The sequence below is a fragment of the Staurois parvus genome, unplaced genomic scaffold (assembly GCF_062004578.1).
Source record: "Staurois parvus isolate SC_StPar_1 unplaced genomic scaffold, SC_StPar_1.0 ptg000196l, whole genome shotgun sequence".
NCBI lineage: Eukaryota > Metazoa > Chordata > Amphibia > Anura > Ranidae > Staurois > Staurois parvus.
Genome location: NW_028317992.1, coordinates 4,591,321 through 4,609,273, shown reverse-complemented (window position 1 = coordinate 4,609,273; position 17,953 = coordinate 4,591,321). Strand labels below are relative to the sequence as shown.

The 17,953-nt window shown below is 41.4% G+C and overlaps 1 protein-coding gene across 3 annotated transcripts in view; it reads right to left on the bottom strand.

Annotated features, from left to right (window-relative positions):
* Window positions 1-783: 783 nt before the first annotated feature.
* The window catches only part of WDR73 (WD repeat domain 73), a 72,313-nt gene continuing 55,143 nt past the window's right edge, over window positions 784-17,953 (bottom strand). For 2 of the 3 annotated variants that reach the window (XM_089678022.1, XM_089678021.1), the window contains exons 5-8: window positions 12,442-12,509; window positions 10,016-10,186; window positions 6,941-7,294; window positions 784-1,147 (exon numbers count right to left, since the gene is read on the bottom strand). In XM_089678022.1, coding sequence (XP_089534148.1) covers window positions 912-1,147; window positions 6,941-7,294; window positions 10,016-10,186; window positions 12,442-12,509 — 829 coding nt within the window. In that variant the 3' untranslated portion in view covers window positions 784-911. The remainder of the gene's footprint in view (window positions 1,148-6,940; window positions 7,295-10,015; window positions 10,187-12,441; window positions 12,510-17,953) is intronic. The other variant, XM_089678023.1, reaches the window with a different exon arrangement.

Here is a 17,953-nt window from a genome sequence, read left to right as displayed (position 1 = left end):
GGTACACGGCTGGTGACAGATCGCGCCGCTGCGCTGCAAGCGCACATGCCCGGGAGTACGCCATATGGCATCCACCTGGAAATCTAATGTATTTTTCCGGCCGCCAAACAGCTATTCGCCGGGCGTCTATTGGTTAAAAACAATGGCTGGGTATCTGCTTTGCAGCCATGGATATGTGGCCTTCTTGCTATTAGGTCTCCCAGGCCAGATGGACATTGTCCCTTCACCATGTTCTGAGAGGCTTTCATGGGGGAGTCTGTACAAAAATGCCACACTGCCTCAGTAGGGTTCATATCAAGTCCCACAAAAGTGTACACTTTTCTGTCTATTCTGATTGTAAGCTCCGAGGATCAGGGCCCTCCTATCCCTCTTGTATTGAACTGTATTGTTGCTGTATTGTCTCCCATTGTATTGTAAAGCGCTGAGCAAACTGTTGGTGCTATATAAATCCTGTATAATAATAATAATTCTGATGTCTCCTTGCAGATGAGACTTTCCATATTACAGGGACTTGTTCTGCATGGTTTCAATAGATGGAGGCGGCTATCTTGATAGAGGCAGGGCTTTGCTTCCTCACACCAAAGCCTCCAGCAAGGAGAGCAGTGACCAGCATAGTAGTGAAATCAACAAATTTCCTTAACAGTCAGAGCCTGCAGTGATTTAAATCTCATATTGCAGATATACAGCTATGAGGCTGTGGGTACAGGACTGCTTAGGCACACTCGCATACCAAAAAGTACACTGCTATTTTTTTTTTTAGAAATTCCAGACAAAAACCGTACATTTTCTTGTTACTACTTTTTTAAATGGTTGAACTGGATGGACTATTGCTTTTTTTCCACTAGATTACTATGTGACATAAATGGTATAATTAACATTTGTAGGCATTCAATCTTATAGTGGTTTTATTATCAGAGTCCAGTACAGCTGTCCAGCCAGTCCCACATATGTAAAGAACCATCATTTGCTGCCGATATGAGAGTCCTTTCTTTCCAGGGGTGCCAGGTGTGACAGGTAACCCGGGGGACGCGTCCGTCCTCGCACACCCCCATGACAGCGTGGCCTCTGTGAGTAAACAGCGCATCTCTTTCTTTCACATCCTCATCCCAGGATTCTGTGTCATAGATCTGTATGGTTCCATCAGAGCCTGCAGCAGGAGGAAGAGAGAAAGATGTACATAGTTTGGAAGATGTTCAATAATGCATGAGCAATTGCATAAGCATAGTGGCTAAATGGTTAGCATTTCCGCCTGGCAGTACTAGGTTCGCTTGTTCAAATCCCAGCCCCGGCACCACCTGCCTGGAGTTTGCATGTTATCCCTGTGCCTGTGTGGGTTTCCTCCAGGTACTCAGGTTTCCTCACACACTCCAAAGACATGCTGGTAGGTTAATTGGCTCCTGTCTAAATTGTCCCTAGTATGTGTATGTATGAATGTGAGTTAGGGACCTTAGATCGTACACCCCTTGAGGGTTAGGGACTGATGTGAATACACAATATATATGTAAAGTGCTGCGTAAATTGACGGCGCTATATAAGTACCTGAAATAAGGATAAAGAACACATTAAAGACAAAATTGCTCACTATTTCCTGCTCTATCAAGTAGTATTAAACCCTCAGCTTTTTTTTTAGCGTGCACAGAAACATTTTCCAGCAAGCTGTTAAATTCTTACTCCAGCACTTGCAGTTTACAATGCTACTGGCTCCTGTCCTCTCACTGCAGCTTTCCCAAGTTTGCAGTCTTCTCAGGAAAGGGTTAATTGTGGACAGTGCGGTCTTGAGTCAGTCTGCTAGCTTGCAGGAGGGAGGAGCAGGGGACTATCCTTGGGTATGGGGCTGTGTGTTTCTTTGGAAGCACTAAGGAGTTCCTGCATGCTTGTATGGCTCAGCGGTGGACTGACAACTGATGGGGCCCCCGGGCAATAGGGGATCATGGGGCCCCTGTGTCCTTGCCCAAACTCAAAAAAGCCTATGAAAAAGGTACCAGGGGCATCTCATGGGGCCCCCTACTGACCCCCAGGCAGTGCCCGAGTTTCCAAATGGTCAGTCCGCCCCTGATATGGCTCCATAGGATGCTGCAGGAAAATAGAGCCACACTGAAACCGGAAAGCCCGGGCAGCATTTATGGCACCAGTTTAAAGGGATTGTAAAGCTTCATTTATTTTTTTCAAATAAAATGACAAACATGTCATATGTATCTGCTCTGTGTAACAGTTTTGCACAGAGCAGCCAGATCCTCCTCTTCAGGGGGATAGGAAGACGACAAATATCAGAGACCAATCCAATTTATCAATAGAGACAACTGATTAAAATCAAGGTAAGGAATCGCTAAATAGGGAACGTGAATTGGAAACAATGAACTCGGGAGAACGAGGAGCAGGAATGTTGATGCCCACAAAAAATAAATAAATAGTAGATATGTTCGCAAAATTAGAACTTTCTTTAAAAAATATATGGAAATAATACACAAGGATCTGGAGCTGGTGTTGTCCTGGATTGAAGAATCAGAAGGAAAACTGGATAAGCAGGGCCAGATAATAACAGAGCTGAAAAGCCAACTGAAGGATATACGACTCGAACAGAGGAGACTGTCTTATAGATAGAAGATCAGGAGAACAGAAATAGAAGGAACAATCTGAGGATTTGGGGGCTACCAGAAGGACCCCAAGGAAAAGATTTGAGAGATGTAATGAATAAAGTCTTTATCAATTTTCAGTTGTTTGTTATAGGTCTGTCTATCAATGGTCCATACCATTGTCTATCAACAGTCCATAGGATAAAGAGCCCTCCAAGAGTGACTACAGGACCACCAAGGGACATAATAGTACACTTTCACTACTATGAGGATAAAATATGAATCTAGGAGAGAATGAAAGGGATGCCAGCTATAGCATTTGGAGAAGTGAAGCTGCAAATATATATATATATATATATATATATATATATATATATATATATATATATATATATATATATATATATATATATATCACCTAAAACATTGTCGAGAAGAAGAATGTTAAGACCATTGCTGGAACAGATGCAAACAAAAAATATCTGCTATAAGTGGGGATTCCCTGCATGCCCAATTGGATGGAAAGATGGACATTCAGCTAGTTTGAGATTCCCAGAAGATTACAGGATTTCTGTGAGAAACTGGATTTACAAGTATCTGACATCCTGGGTTGGACAGAGGGGAGGAGGGAGGAAGGGGGTCTGGAAAGGCAGAGATGGCATTCCATCCCAAGGAAAAAAAAAGGAATACAACAGAGATGAATCAAGTAGGAAAGGAAAAAGATAGAACAATTTAGAAGAAAATCATGGGGAAAAGTGTTGAAGGAGGGAGTTAAGACCACATTGGAGACTAAATCCTACAATCCTCCTTTCCTATTATATTTATACAATGGACTTGGTTTCCATGTTTTTTCCTTTACTTCCCTCCACTCCCACCTTGTCTTGCCTCCCCATTCTTCTCTCCTCCGCCTCCCTTCCCCCCTCCCCTTTTTTTTTCCCCCTCTTTCTCCAGTTGGATTGTTATTATTGGGTATTTAACCTGAGGGGGACTCCAGGAGGGGGGGGGGAGAGATGAGATGGGCGGGGTTATTGTGTATTGTAACAGGTACGAGAAGGAAGATTAATAAATGTCGGAGAGGTCCAATATGCTCAGAAACTCACTCCCCAAGAAGGAAGAAGAAAGGCAGTGGGAGGCGTTGAACCCCAATAAGAGGGATCAAGGGTAAGGATAGAACCACAACAGATCCAAGGGTTGGTTAAGAACCATGTGAATTTGGCAGGAGTTGGGGAGGGAGGCAGGAGGGGGACAGGGTCGAGGAGGCGGGAAAAAGAGAAATGGTTATTTCAAAAATGTCACAGAGCCCTAATACCGTTATAGAATACCCTTCTTCTATATGATTCAAATGCAAGGAGGAATTGATACAAAGGATGCTAGAAAAGAATGTAATTAATGTAATGACCTATAACGTAAAGGACATAAAGATTACTAAAAAAAACATGGCAATGCTCTATTGATGTGGTATTCCTACAAGAGACATATCTCATGACACAAGAATCAAGTTATAATCAAGAGATATTACCCAACCTGGTTTAATACAAGACTCATCTACAAAACAAGTTAAAGGGGTAGCGATTAGGATGGCAAAAGATGTAAGATTTACAATAAAAGACAGGTTGGTTGACCCAGATGGTTGGTATCTGTTTCTTAATGGAGAATTAAACGGGATGAAATATACGCTAGCAAATATTTACTGTCCAAATAAGAATGCTATGGGCTATCTAGAGGGCATGGTAAGGAAATTGATGGATTTTAAGAAAGAAAAACGGATTGTGGCAGGGAAATTCAATCTTCGCATGGATCTCCAGTTGGATACTTCATCCCGGGTGCAGTGAGAGGGTAGGAAATATTTAATACCATTGAAAACGAGATTACATCAATGTCAACTGATAGATGTATGGAGGATTAAGCACCCAGGGGAAAGGGATTATACGTTTTACTCCTCTGCACATGTGACGTACTCCAAACTGGACTATATATTGATAGAATACAGATTACTGGAGTCATTGATTAAAATTACATCTCTTTCAGACCATGCACTGGTCACAATGAAGTTGAAAATTGAAGGAGATTCAAAAAATCTGAACACTTGGAAAATGATATGTTATTTGCAAGATCAGGAAGTAGAAGGAAAAATAAAAAAAGAAATAGAACAGTATTTCAACTGAACGAAACCGAAGATGTTTCAGTGGCCACGACATGGGAAGCCCAAAAAAAGGGGTATACTGATTGCAATAGGAGCAGAAAAAAAAAAAAAGAAGAAGAAACGGACAGAAAAGATGAGAACATTAACAAAAGCATTATATAAACAAGAACAGAAATAGAAGTACAATATAAGAGAATACTAAAAAGAGAAGAGTTGAATGACCTAATGGAGGAGGAGACAGGAAGGGGTTTCAATATGGTGGCAAAGGAAAGGTATATATGGGGCAATAGACCAGGAAAACACTTAGCAAAAATGTTAAGGAAAAGAAATCAGTAAACTACATAGAAAAGATTAGAAATAAAAATACTATAGTTCGCTGTATGCGGTTAATAACAAGAAACAAAAAAATTCAGACATATTTAAAAACAGCTGGATTACCCAGACTAGAGGAGGAAAGACTGACAATGTTAGAAAATCCAATATTACAAGAGGAAATACTAGCAGCAATAAAGAGTACAGCAGCAGGGAAAAGCCCGGGACTGGATGGATCTACGGTAACATATTATAAGAAATTTAAAGAACATTTAGTGCCTAAAATGTGTGAATATATGAATGCATTAGGAACAGGTATGGAAATGAGGAAGGAGTTATTATTAGCACACATTACGATAGTACCTAAAGAAGGAAAAGATTTATCTCAGTGCACCAGTTATAGCCCAATATCATTATTAAATACAGATACGAAATTATACGCGAAGGGCATTGATAGTAGGATGAAAGATCTAATGCCAGACTGGGTACATCTTGATCAAGTGGGATTTGTAATAGGAAGAGAAGGAAAGGAAAATGGTCTGAGCTCATTACCCCTCCTGCAAAAAAGTAGGAAGGAAAAGTCACCAGTGGCAGAAAAAGCGTTTGACAGGGTAGAGTGGGGATTTATGATAAGTACTTCAGAAATATTGGGAGTTGAACCTAAAATGATGAAATGGATAAAAAAAACCTATATAAAATCACACTTTTGCAGCAAGAGGGAATAAGAGGGTTAAGAGGATAAGGAGAGGGAAGAATATGGAGAAGAGAAGTTATTATAACTAAAGAGCATTTGTGGAATAAGAAGAGATTGGGATGGGAGAATAAGGGTAGTGGGGGCGGAGGGAACGTTAACAAAATTTGTTATGAAGATTGATGATTTGTGTTAGTAATGTAATAAATATATGTCTAATGTATTTTATAACAATAATAATATAATAAAAAAAACAAACAAATGTTTTGACTTTACAACCACCTAAAATTGGAACATAGGAAAGGCTTAAAAGGAGAAGTATGGCCTAATCTCTTTTAGCCATAATTTTCCTGTAGGAGTACAGAACTAGGTGCACTCCCATTGCCTCACAGAAGAAGTATGGCCAAAAGAGCTTTGGTCATACTCCTCCTTTAATCCAGATTCAGCCAATAGTGGGCTAAAGCAACAGTCCAAACTCTGTAGGGATCCCGACAATAATGTCAGGATACACCTGACATACCAGATACCGGATCAGCAACTGGGTCAGCCTCCGAAAGCCTGAGCTAGTAGCTCCTGCCCACTTCACAGTCCAATGCTTCAGTGAGCACTGGTGTAGCAGAGCACAGAGCAGTGACTGCCAGTCAACGCTCTGTGCTCAAAGCAGACCCAAGAACTGAGTGTTCGGCTGACTTTGATCACTTAGTTCTCAGTGTAGAGCCGGAGGGGGACAGCTGCAGCTTGGATAAATGCTGCAGCCATCTAGGCGAGTATGTATGTTTGTATTTTTAGGATCCCGAAGTTCTCTTAAGAAGCTTCATACTCAATATATGATTAAATCAGCTGCTGAAACTACTTCAAAACTGAAGGTTTATTATCACTTTAAAATCAGGAATGACCACTGAGAAGAAGGGGGGGAAACAGCTGTAGTTCTAAACTGCAGACACCTAAGAGGTGAACAAACCTTCAGCAACATCCCAATGCCTCCTAAAACCCTCCTAAGTCTCACCTCCAAACAATGCTATTGGCTCATCACGATGATAATCGGCCTCTCTGGCTAATAGGAATGTGCAGGAGGCAGGAAGGGGTGGGGCAAGCTTTGGCACTACCCAGGGTTTTGACAGCCTGAATCAATATCGCCCACAATAAAGTGGATAACATTTACATAGAGGCCCCACAGAGAAAAAGACACAAGTTTAGTTCACACAACAAACTCTCTAATACCCGATATGGAGATGCAATTATCCAGCCCTGGTGCCCAGTTGATGCATAGAAAGGTCTCCTGCATAGGTGGCTCAGAAATTCTTCCTCTTGCACATTTCAAAGGCACCCTGAGGTCCCGGGAGTCTGTGATGGTGATGTGGCCCTCAGAGGAAAGCCTGGCAATGTCCTGATGTCCTGGTTTTACTGCTGCAATCCAATGGCTGTTACAAGGGGCAGAGAAGGCCAAACTTCCTTCATTGGCAATCCCGATTTGTCGGACATCAACAAGTATCAGTCTCCCGCTCAGACCGCACAGGAGGAAAGTGTTCACATCCAGAAAGGAGAGGGAACCAAGCACCTCACTGCCTGATGTATCTGGAAGATAATAGAGACAAACATTTTTATTACCAAACACTGGCTTTATGTATCAGAGTGAAAAACACATGGACGCTAACTGAAAGAAGCTAAAGGGGCTTTTAGAAGGCACCATACCAGAAAGAGAATTACTACGCCAACTGCAGATGTGCATTACCCAGAGTAGATTAGTCTTGGAATGGGTTAATTCTAACATGTACTTAGATGAGGTCTATGCATAGAATACTTCCCTGTTCTCCCAAATTACTAATTTGTTTGTGTTGAAATCAGTTTGGGGAGTAGGGGTGTAGTTTGAATGGATCTGGGACACAGTGATTATTCAGATGATTTGATTTCTTAGCTTGTGGTTTGTCCACCTGGCCCATCTCTGCACCCTTGATGGAGGAACCTTTTTTGAATTCAAATGGTCATGGCTCCTTGTGGCCATCTATGAGCTTCTTTATGCCATCATTTGGAAAATTTGAATACTTGATTGCTACAGATGTTATCTTTCCCTGACATTTTTCTGATATGTTGTATGTTTGTTCTGGCTTTGTTTATATAATTTTAGAGTTGTATGTTATATCACCCTGAGGAAGCGGGCTATTGTCCTGCAAAACGCGCCGGAGAAAGATTGATGCAAGATCTTTAACCTCCCTGGCGGTTTAATTATTTACAATTTTTGGTGCTGAAAGCGGTACCATTATTTTGCATGGAAATTTGGCGTTTTATATTGTAGGCCTGTAATTCTTAGGAATAACTCACTGAAATTTGTCCAAACAAGAGTCTAGTAAACATCCCAAATAGGATAAAACTTGAAACACGAAATCCTAAATTATAATTTAATAAATAATCATAAAAAAATATTAATATAATAATAATAAATTTAATTCAATAATATAATCAAACCAAAAACACTAACATTTGAAAAAAAGCTCCAAGTTCGCACATCACTGAGCAAAGTCGCAGAATCGGTTTCAGAGTCTGATGACAAATTTCCCCACGAATCATCACTCAATTCTGCAAGTGGTTCTGATTTACTATCGCTGTTCTCTAGCCGGTCTAAAACTGCTTTTGACCTAAAGGGACGCTTTTTGGACGCCATGGACGTTTCTCAGTTTCCAGGCAGAAAGAACAGTAAAAATGCAGGCAGGACACAGGACAAAGCACTCGGGACAAAATGTATGTGAAATGGTTTGATACAGTAATGTTTTACTATGCGATTTTAGTGAATGTCCCTTTTTGTCATATTCAAAATTTCCCGCCGCTCCGTCCCCCGTACGTCCCGAAGCTCGCAGAGGACGGAACCCAGATGACAGATGCCGGCATCCGCCGGATTACATTGCCGGGGACACTGCAGGAGGGACATCGCAGGAGCGCAGGACAAAATAAGAGATCGAGGGATCGCGGAGCAGCGCCGCATGGTAAGCCCGAGTGTAGCTCGGGGTTACCGCTTGTGGTACTAAAACTTTACCGCGAGCTACACTCGGGAATACCGCCAGGGAGGTTAAGTATTTATGTCAACTATGCTAGTTATGTTATTTAGGGATATTTTCTGCAATGTTCTGTAATACGCCTGTTACTATGTACCAGCTATACATGTCTTAATATGAACTATGTGAATGCTCAATTTTTTTTACCACAACTGTGGTTTTAATATTGTTCAATAAAGCTTTAATCCTATGAATTTTGAGTATTGATTCAATTTTGGTTTGGTGCCTTTAAAAGCCCCATAAGCTTCTTTCAATTAGGGTCCATGCGTTTTCCAGTGTCTTGTTAAGGGGTGTGGCACCAGTAAAATCCATCAACAAGGGGTGAGACCATTGGACATATAGGCCTCACTCTCCCCCCTCCTCAAGTTCATATCAAAGAGTGAAGTATTCCAAAGAGGACCTGCCTCTGATCCCCTTCACCTTCTTACAAAATCTTTTATGTATTTGCTGGAGGACGAGGAGTGCAGGGGAACACTACAAAGGGGTTCATTTACTAAAACTGAAGAGTGCAAAATCTGGTGCAAATCTGCATAGAAACCAATCAGCTTCCAGGTTCTATTGCCAAAACTTAATTCAACAAGCTGAAGTCAGAAGCTGACCATGCACCAGCTGCACCAGATTGAGAGCTCCAGTTTTAATAAACCTACCCAAAGTATCACTTTAGTGACAGCTCCGAGTCTGCTGACATCACATTCAAGATGGCGCTGCCTAGCAGCAGTCACAGGGCTTTTGTATGTCTACACAAGGGAGGTTTTTACAGGTAAATAACACAAAAGAAATATGTTAAATGCACTCATAAGCTTATAGGAAAATTATCAAAAAGACGAAAAAAAGGTGCCGCGCACCAACCCCTACTGGTAATTGTGGGTAGTGTTGTCATCATGCAAAAGGAAGTACTGTTGCTGGCAGGATAAAGAATCTGATACCAAAAAAGCTACTCTATTAAGAAAACTGTATACAGTAAGAAATGATGCAAACATACTAAGAACTGGATTTGGTGTTTACATACAGCTATTTTCCAACTGAAAACTACAAAAAAAAAAAAAATTGTGCCGGAAAACCCACCAATGCCATTTATGGCACCCAATGAACTTGCAAACTCAATAAAGAAGCAGAAAGCAAGCGCAAAGAAACCCACAGCAACAGGATTTCAATACAATCAAATCAATGAAAGATGGCTGCTGATTGGTCGCCATGGGTCAATAGACTTAACCCTTCTGAAAAAGTCTGAACCTGTGGTGGTACCTACTAAGTGCGTAGACTTGCTTATTGGACTCAATTTCTGTGATTTGAACGTTGTTGATGTGAGTTCCGTGGAGAACCCGAGGAGATGCCGCGGCTGTTGTGGCTATTTTTGTCCATGTATCCTTGGCATCGGTACTGGCATCCAACTGAATGGTACTTGACGGTTTAATGACATCTACAATGACACAAATACATTTCTTAATTTGAAAGAGGTTTTTCCTAAACGGACCCTACATTAATTGTTAGTGGGATGAGCGGGTACGATCCCACTTCCACTCAGATCACTCCCCCGTCTGCAACATTCTGGAACACGTCACAAGTCCCAAAAGACTACGGGGGTTCATTCACAAAAGTGCAGTGCACCTCGTGCATGTACAGCTCTGTGAAGCCACAGTCAGCTTCCCACATCCAAGATGGCAGGGCCAGGAAACTGAAGACCAGCGAAGGACCATCCCAGGTGAGCCCAACATTGGATCCCTAGACAGACAAGTGTATGTTTGATAAAACTCAGTGTCTGCAGTATTTGTAGATGTTGATTTTTCATTTTTTTTCCAGAGCAAAGTCTGGAGTCTAATATCTTTAAAATAAACTACTTGTGTGTAAGGTATGTGAAATTTACTATTTTATTTGTGCAAAAAAAAAAAAAAAACAACAGTTATTTGTAACTTATGTTTGTTCTTGAAAATCTGGTTAATAAAAATTACCTAAAAAAAATAAATAATAATAATAATAATATATATTTGTCAAACCTGGCAGTCAGCAATAGCTCCTTGTTGGAGGTGGCAGCAATATTCTGCGGGCTCACAGACCCTCTGCACTGTTGCCACCACACTATGCATGGTCCCCTTCTCCTATGTAAATAAGCCCTGTCTAAATACGAGCTTACTGTGGAGGCAATCCTCTATCTGACTATGTCACTATGGTCCACTTTGGCCTAGTCCAGGCCAGGACATGATGCAGTAAAAAAGAAAAAGAAGAAAAGTCACGTGACCCAAATCTTAAAAAAAAAAAAAAAAAAAAAAAAAGTATGTAGTTCTTTTACTCCTCAAGCATTTCCAACATAAATTAATGGCTGGTGGTGTGCCCTGTCATTTAGATGTGAGAGTACCATCAAGGTTTAGAGCCACTTTTACTTCAAGGTCGTTGATTACAAATATTCAAGATGGTCAGAATGACAGTTTTAGTAGGAAGTCTCTTCTCTTATGCATATAAACAGATTGCTTTGAACTAATATTTCTACATATGGTGTTTTAGGTCTCTTATATTTTCTGTAAAGGTCTCCTTCAGGAACAATTTTCCTGAGTGTAAAGCACTTCTGGACTGACCTTGAAGCTCAGTGCCTGAAGGGAGGAGGTAAAGCTACAGTGTGCAATTTTCTGCTTTTCATGATCAAAGATGCTGAAGGCTTTCCTTCAGGAAACACAAAGCTGAGATACCATTCCCAGGCTAGATTCACTAACAGACGGAACATTAGAGCTTGTAGCTTCAAGGCCTAAGTGCTCTGCAAAGTGATGAGAAGAGTGTTTGGAACATGTACAGAGGCCCAATGCAGGAAATCATGCAAAGTATAAGCAGAGTATTGTGTAATGGTAAAGAGATCCAGTCTATATACAAAGCATACCCAACAAAGATATACCTGTAAAACACACCCAGTTGCTTGTATTGCTGAACTCTACTCTGATGCTGTACCCTGATGGTCTACCCAAACTCTACTCTGATGGTCTACCCAAAGTCTACTAGAAATCCAACACTTCAGTCTCCTGGGTCACCTGCAGCTTTGGTTCTTCCTGCTGACCTTCACTTTACTACTGTCTCATGTAATGAGTGGAGGTAGTGGGGTTAACAAGTAGGAGTTACAAGTGACCCAAGAGATGGGCACTCCTGCAGAAGAATTCAGAAGTAGATTTCACAAAAATGGAGCAAAGTTTGATGGAACGGTAAGCTGGAAAACAAAGCCTCACCACCCATTTCTCTAATCTTCACTCTGCAAAAGCTACAGCTGGCTGAAAGTAGTATTAAGCCCCCAGTGAAATATTAAATGCCTTCCATTTGGCACAACGTAGTTATTATAAAGTGTTTTAGCAGTATTTGACCCCAAAGACGTACTTTTTCCTTTCTCAGCTCCTCCTCCTCTCTGGGTCCCTTTCTGTGGTGCTTCCCCAGTGAGTCCGGTCATGTTTTTGTTTTTAATCCACAAAATGGCCATAAAGTAGATTCTTTTAATTTTGACACCATTTTTAAAACTCTATTGACTGTAGCATATGAAATCCAAGAAAGTCAACAAGTTCCCCACACCTGGCGCCAACAACAAAGCCGACCATACACCCAGCGAATTTTGATCAGTTCATGGTGCATTTTATTATAGGTCCCTTTTAACACAGAAAGTCAAACCAGTGATATGGATCCAGTTTACATCCATTGTTTAATTACCTTTGTCCTCTGCCCCTATCTTCCAAACCTGCACCAGTCCTGAAGCTGGGCCAGTCGTAAGAAGCAGACTGAAACAAAACAAAAAAAAAAAAAAAGGCAAGTCACTCAATGGGAATGAACAAGAGATACTGTATACACCAACCAGTATTCAACTACACAATTCATATTTTATTGTCCTAGACAGGTCTGGCATTTGAAGGCCACGGAAGGTTGGAACCACAGCATACAGCTGGAGACAAAGGCATCCGGTGCTCCCAGAGGTGTAAGGCCCCATTTATACTTGTGGATACTCACCGACCACTTTATTAGGTCCACCTAGTTAGTACAGGGTTGGACTCCCCTTTGTCTTAAGAACTGCTTTAATTGTTGTTGCCTTTCTATCATCTCAAACCAGTCTGTCCATTTTCCTCTGACATCAACAAGGTATTTTTGTCCACACAACTGCCACTCATTCGATATTTTCTCTTTTTTTCCCTGACCATTCTCTGCAAACCCTAGAGCAGCCTTTCTAAACCAGGGTGCCTTAAGGTTTCTTCAGGGGTGCCTTTACAAAATGTCTAAAAATTGCCCAAAACTGGTATACAAGCCAGTGGGTGGAACAAGCCTCCCTTTTAGTTACACAAAGCTACAGGTTATCATTGTGCACCATTACGACCTTCTAGCAGCAGGTATCCTTACAACCAATGACATCATCAGTTGATAAAGAGGATGTCCACTGCCTGCACAGCATCCTAGTGTGACCCTCCCCTGCCCATTCCCATCAGCGCGGGGGTCACTTTAGCTCAGTGATGGAGAAAAACTGAGGGAGAAGAGAAACAATGGAATACTAGTCAGTACCAGTGTGCAAAAGTGTATTTGCTTTGGAAGAATATATCACATCTAATATTGAGTGTCCTACATGTGTGTATGCTGCTGCATTATATAAAACTATTAGAATAGTTTTTAACATTTTAGAATGGGGTGCCTTAAGACTGTCTGAAATTTTAAAGGGTGCCTCGGGACTGTCCAGAATTTTAAAGGGTGATTTAACCACTTGCTCTCCTGAGGATTTACCCCCCCCCCCCCTCCTTCCTGACAGGGCCATTTTTTTGTTATGGCGCTGCGTTACTTTAACTGACAATTGTGCGGTCACCAAAATTACATTTATGTCCTTTTTTTCCCCACAAATTGAGCTTTCTTTCCATGCTATTTGATCACCTGTGTGGTTTTATTTTTTGCACTATAAAAAAACAAAAACAAAATTTTGAGAGAAAAAAAACTATATGTTTGACTTTGTTATTAAACATGTCCAGTAAAATAAAAAAAAAAATAAATATCAAATTTCATCATAAATTTAGACCAAAATATATTCTGCTCCATGTCTTCGCAAAAAAAAAAAAAAATCCCAATACGTGTAAATTAATTGGTTTATGTGAAAGTTATACCGTTTACAAATGGCGGTATATATATTGGAATTTATGTTTTAATTTTTTATTTCTATTATTAATGGTGGCGATCAACGACTTATAGCGGGACTGCGACAGGCATTCTGACACGGGGGGGACTGACTTGGTGTTACTGACATCCCCAGTGATACCAATACAGTGATCAGTGCTATAAAAAAAAAATGGCAGTATATATACTGGCATTTATGTTTAAATTTTTTATTTCTATTAGTAATGGCGGCAATCAGCGACTTATAGCGGGACTGCGACAGGCATTCTGACACTGGAGGGGAACTGACTTGGTGTCACTGACATCCCCAGAGACACAAATACAGTGATCAGTGCTAATAAAAAGCACTGACACTGTACTAATGGCACTGGGCAGGAAGGGGTTTACATGAGGGGAGATCAGAGGGTTAACTGTGTGCTGTTTTACTATGTTCTGTGTGTTGGTGCTTCACTGTAATCACACTGCTTTGGATGGCTGCGTTGTGCACAGCCATCCAAAGCAGTGTGCACAAGCTGACGGAGAACTGTATTGTTTACATAAAGTTCTCCTCCTCATCGGAGATCTTTGTCAATCACCGGCCGTGACCCGGTGAGTAGTTACTGGCCAGAACCCGGTGATTGGCAGCCGCGGCTGCGAATGGCGGCACGTACCCCCTACCCGGAATTGCAAAATCACACACACATATACATACATACCCACACATATACATACATGCTTTTGCGCACCCGTGCCGCCCTGTAGCAGTATATCTGCTATAGGGTGGTCGGGAAGCTGTTAACATATTTATTTCAAACTCTGCGTATTTGGAATGGCCCCACAAAAGGCTAAGGCATCTACTTGGGCTGACTGTTCCCTCCAATGCACGTGCAGTGGTAGAAAACCAGGTCTGTGACGGACTACCCCTGAATGTGAAAATACAAAGAGAAGGGAAATGGAGCTTAATGACAGGAAGGGCTGAGATCAGGAACTATTCCACATTCCTGAACAAACAATCCTGTACAGCCATCAAGATAAAATGTTTTAGGTTTATGTGATTTTATAAGACAGGAGGAATAATTCATTTTATGGATATACAGTATTTGCCCACTTTGTTAAAAAAAGGTTTTAAATATTCTGAAGATCTATGGTCACAGCATACACTTTCATTTATTAACCACTTCCAGTCCAGACACTTTCACCCCCTTCCTACCCAGGCCAATTTTCAGCTTTCAGCGCTATCACACTTTGAATGACAATTGCGCGGTCATGCAACACTGTACCCATATGAATTTTTTAGCATTTTTTGAGACAGATAAAGCTTTATTTTGGTGGTATTTATTCACCACTGGGATTGTTGTTTTTTTTTTTTGCTATGTAAATGAAAAAGTCCAAAAATTTTGAAAAAGTGTTTTTCTCCTATAAAATTTAGCAAATAAATAATATTTCATCATACATCCAAAATTTATTCTGCTATCTTTTTAGTAAAAAAAAAAAAAATAACCCAAAATTAGTTTATAACCAAAAATTATAATTTTTAAACTTTTTTTTACATTTGTATATTATTATTTTTTTTTTTTATATACAGTCAGCCGAGCAGTACAGTGTCACCATGGTGACACTGTACTACTTGTGGGGGGTGAAGATTTTTTTTTTTTTTCACACGGATTGCTTTGTAAAAGCAATAATTTCTCCTCCTCTCTGGCTGCATTCTTGCAGCCATTGAGAACTACTGTGTGAGCTGTGATTGGTCACAGCTTATCACATGGTACAAGGCTGTTGTGAACAGCCTTGTACCATGTGATCTCTGTGATCATTGACAGATTTCACACGTAGTAAGCAATGATGTCAGAAGTGACATCTTGCTTACTACTCTGCATGTGATCACTGATCGGCCAATCAGTGATCACATGATCAGGACCTCACACAGAGGTCTCGTACGACGATCGGTGTTCCACTGTGTCTGTATCGCAAAAAATGGCCTGCTCAGGAAAACCCTCTGGAGGGCATGTGGTTAAACCCAGTGAAGTCATCACTGGGCATCAGTGCCTAGCTATGCGAAGCAAGAAGATCATGGCTGGAAGAGGCTGGCAGGAGCTGTACATACAGCAGCTTCCTAAAAAATATCAACGCCCAGCCTCAGTACTTTTCTCAAGAGCCCTCAGCCCTGATGCATGCAGTGGGCGGCACTTGGGAGGAGTCACACAAATATCAAAAATCCTTAATGGGTGGATATCAGTCTGTAAAAGTGAAAGTTCCTAGGCAGGTTGTATTTGCAAGCAGGCCATCCTAAGTTACACCCACATGTGATGCTGAGCCTCCATGACTGAAAGAACTGAAATTACAAAGAATAAAAAAAGGGGCAGGCCAGGGATGGTGTAGTTGTGGAGGAAGGAGTTAGAGGCTTTATCTGATTGCTGAAGCTTCTCCCGCACATTTTGAGAAGCGCACAGTGTGCAGTGAAATCAGAGTAAGCATTTACAGTACAGTAGAGGAGCCTGTAGACTGAACGCAAGGCCAGGGTTAAAGAGGTAGTAAACCTCCACAAAAATAAAATTAAAATAAAAAAATAAATAAAAATAGGGCCCCCTGCCAGTTTAAGGCTACTTTTACACTGATCCACCACAAAAATACAGCAATAACGCATAGGCATTTTTGCCATGCTTTCAGAGCGTTTTTAAAGGACACGTGACTTAAACTGCACCAGAAACATTTCCCAAAGGCGTTTTTGAGGAGCTTTTCATTGATTTCATTGGGAAGAGGCATTTTTGGGGCGTTTTTTTTTTTAAACTCACCAAACATGCTCCAAAGAGTTTTTACACCGCAAGCACAATGCCTCAGTGTGAAAACATACATAGATATACAGTCCCACACAAAGCATTTTTCTTGAGCCTTTGGAACCACAGCATACAGCTGGAGACAAAGGCATCCGGTGCTCCCAGAGGTGTAAGGCCCCATTTATACTTGTGGATACTCACCGACCACTTTATTAGGTCCACCTAGCTAGTACAGGGTTGGACTCCCTTTTGTCTTAAGAACTGCTTTAATTGTTGTTGCCTTTCTATCATCTCAAACCAGTCTGTTTTTGGGGCGTTTTTTTTTTTAAACTCACCAAACATGCTCCAAAGAGTTTTTACACCGCAAGCGCAATGCCTCAGTGTGAAAACATACATAGATATACAGTCCCACACATAAAGCATTTTTCTTGAGCCTTTCAGGCTTTTTTTTTTTTAAACGCAAAAACACTTCAAAAACTCCTCAGTGTGAAAGTAGCCTAAGTCATAATGTACTACTATGCACTGAATAGTAGTACATAATGACAGACTTCTACTCAGCGTAGCACTGTCACGGCTCCCGGGGGCTTCCTTCTGGGTATGCGTGCTCAGGCTGTATAAATGGCCAGGACCGCTATGACATCACTCCCGCGCATTGCGCTTCTGGCTGCATCCCGTGTGAATGTCTCCTAAACAGTGCAAGTTGAGGAGATATTCACTGTATCTAAGGGCAAGCCTTATCCAGTAGGTACAAGTTATAAAGCGGACTTTACTTATATGTTAAGCTTTAACCTTTTGCTAAACCTCTGTATCAGTACTCCTTGGACCAAGAAAAAAGGGGTAGACCTGGAAAGCTTGCCCTATAAAATTAACTGTTAGGCTAAGTTCACACTAGCGTTGTGTGCAGGAGGCAGAGAGGCGTTTGGGAAGCGTTTTTACCGCTTCCCAAATGCCTCTGCCAATTCTGCACATTACAGCATATGAAGCTGTTCTAACGGGAGCGTTTGCGTCACGGCAAAACGGACGCCTCTGGTTGAGTCAGGAGGCGTTGAAGCCTCCTATTCTCGTCTATGGTGCCGCTCCGCAAACGCCCGGCCGGTTTTTGCGACGTGGTTGCGGGGCGTTTGCGGAGCGGAAACACCACTCAAACTGCATTATAGGAGTTTGTGGGGCGTTATTAATGCTCGGCAAATGCCTAGCAACCGCGCATGCGGCATTTGCCGAGCGTTAAAAAACGCTCTGCAAACGCCGGACCAACGCTTGCCAAATGCTATAGGGGCGTTTGGCAAGCGTTGGTAAAACAGCCAAGTGTGAACAAGCCCTTAGTT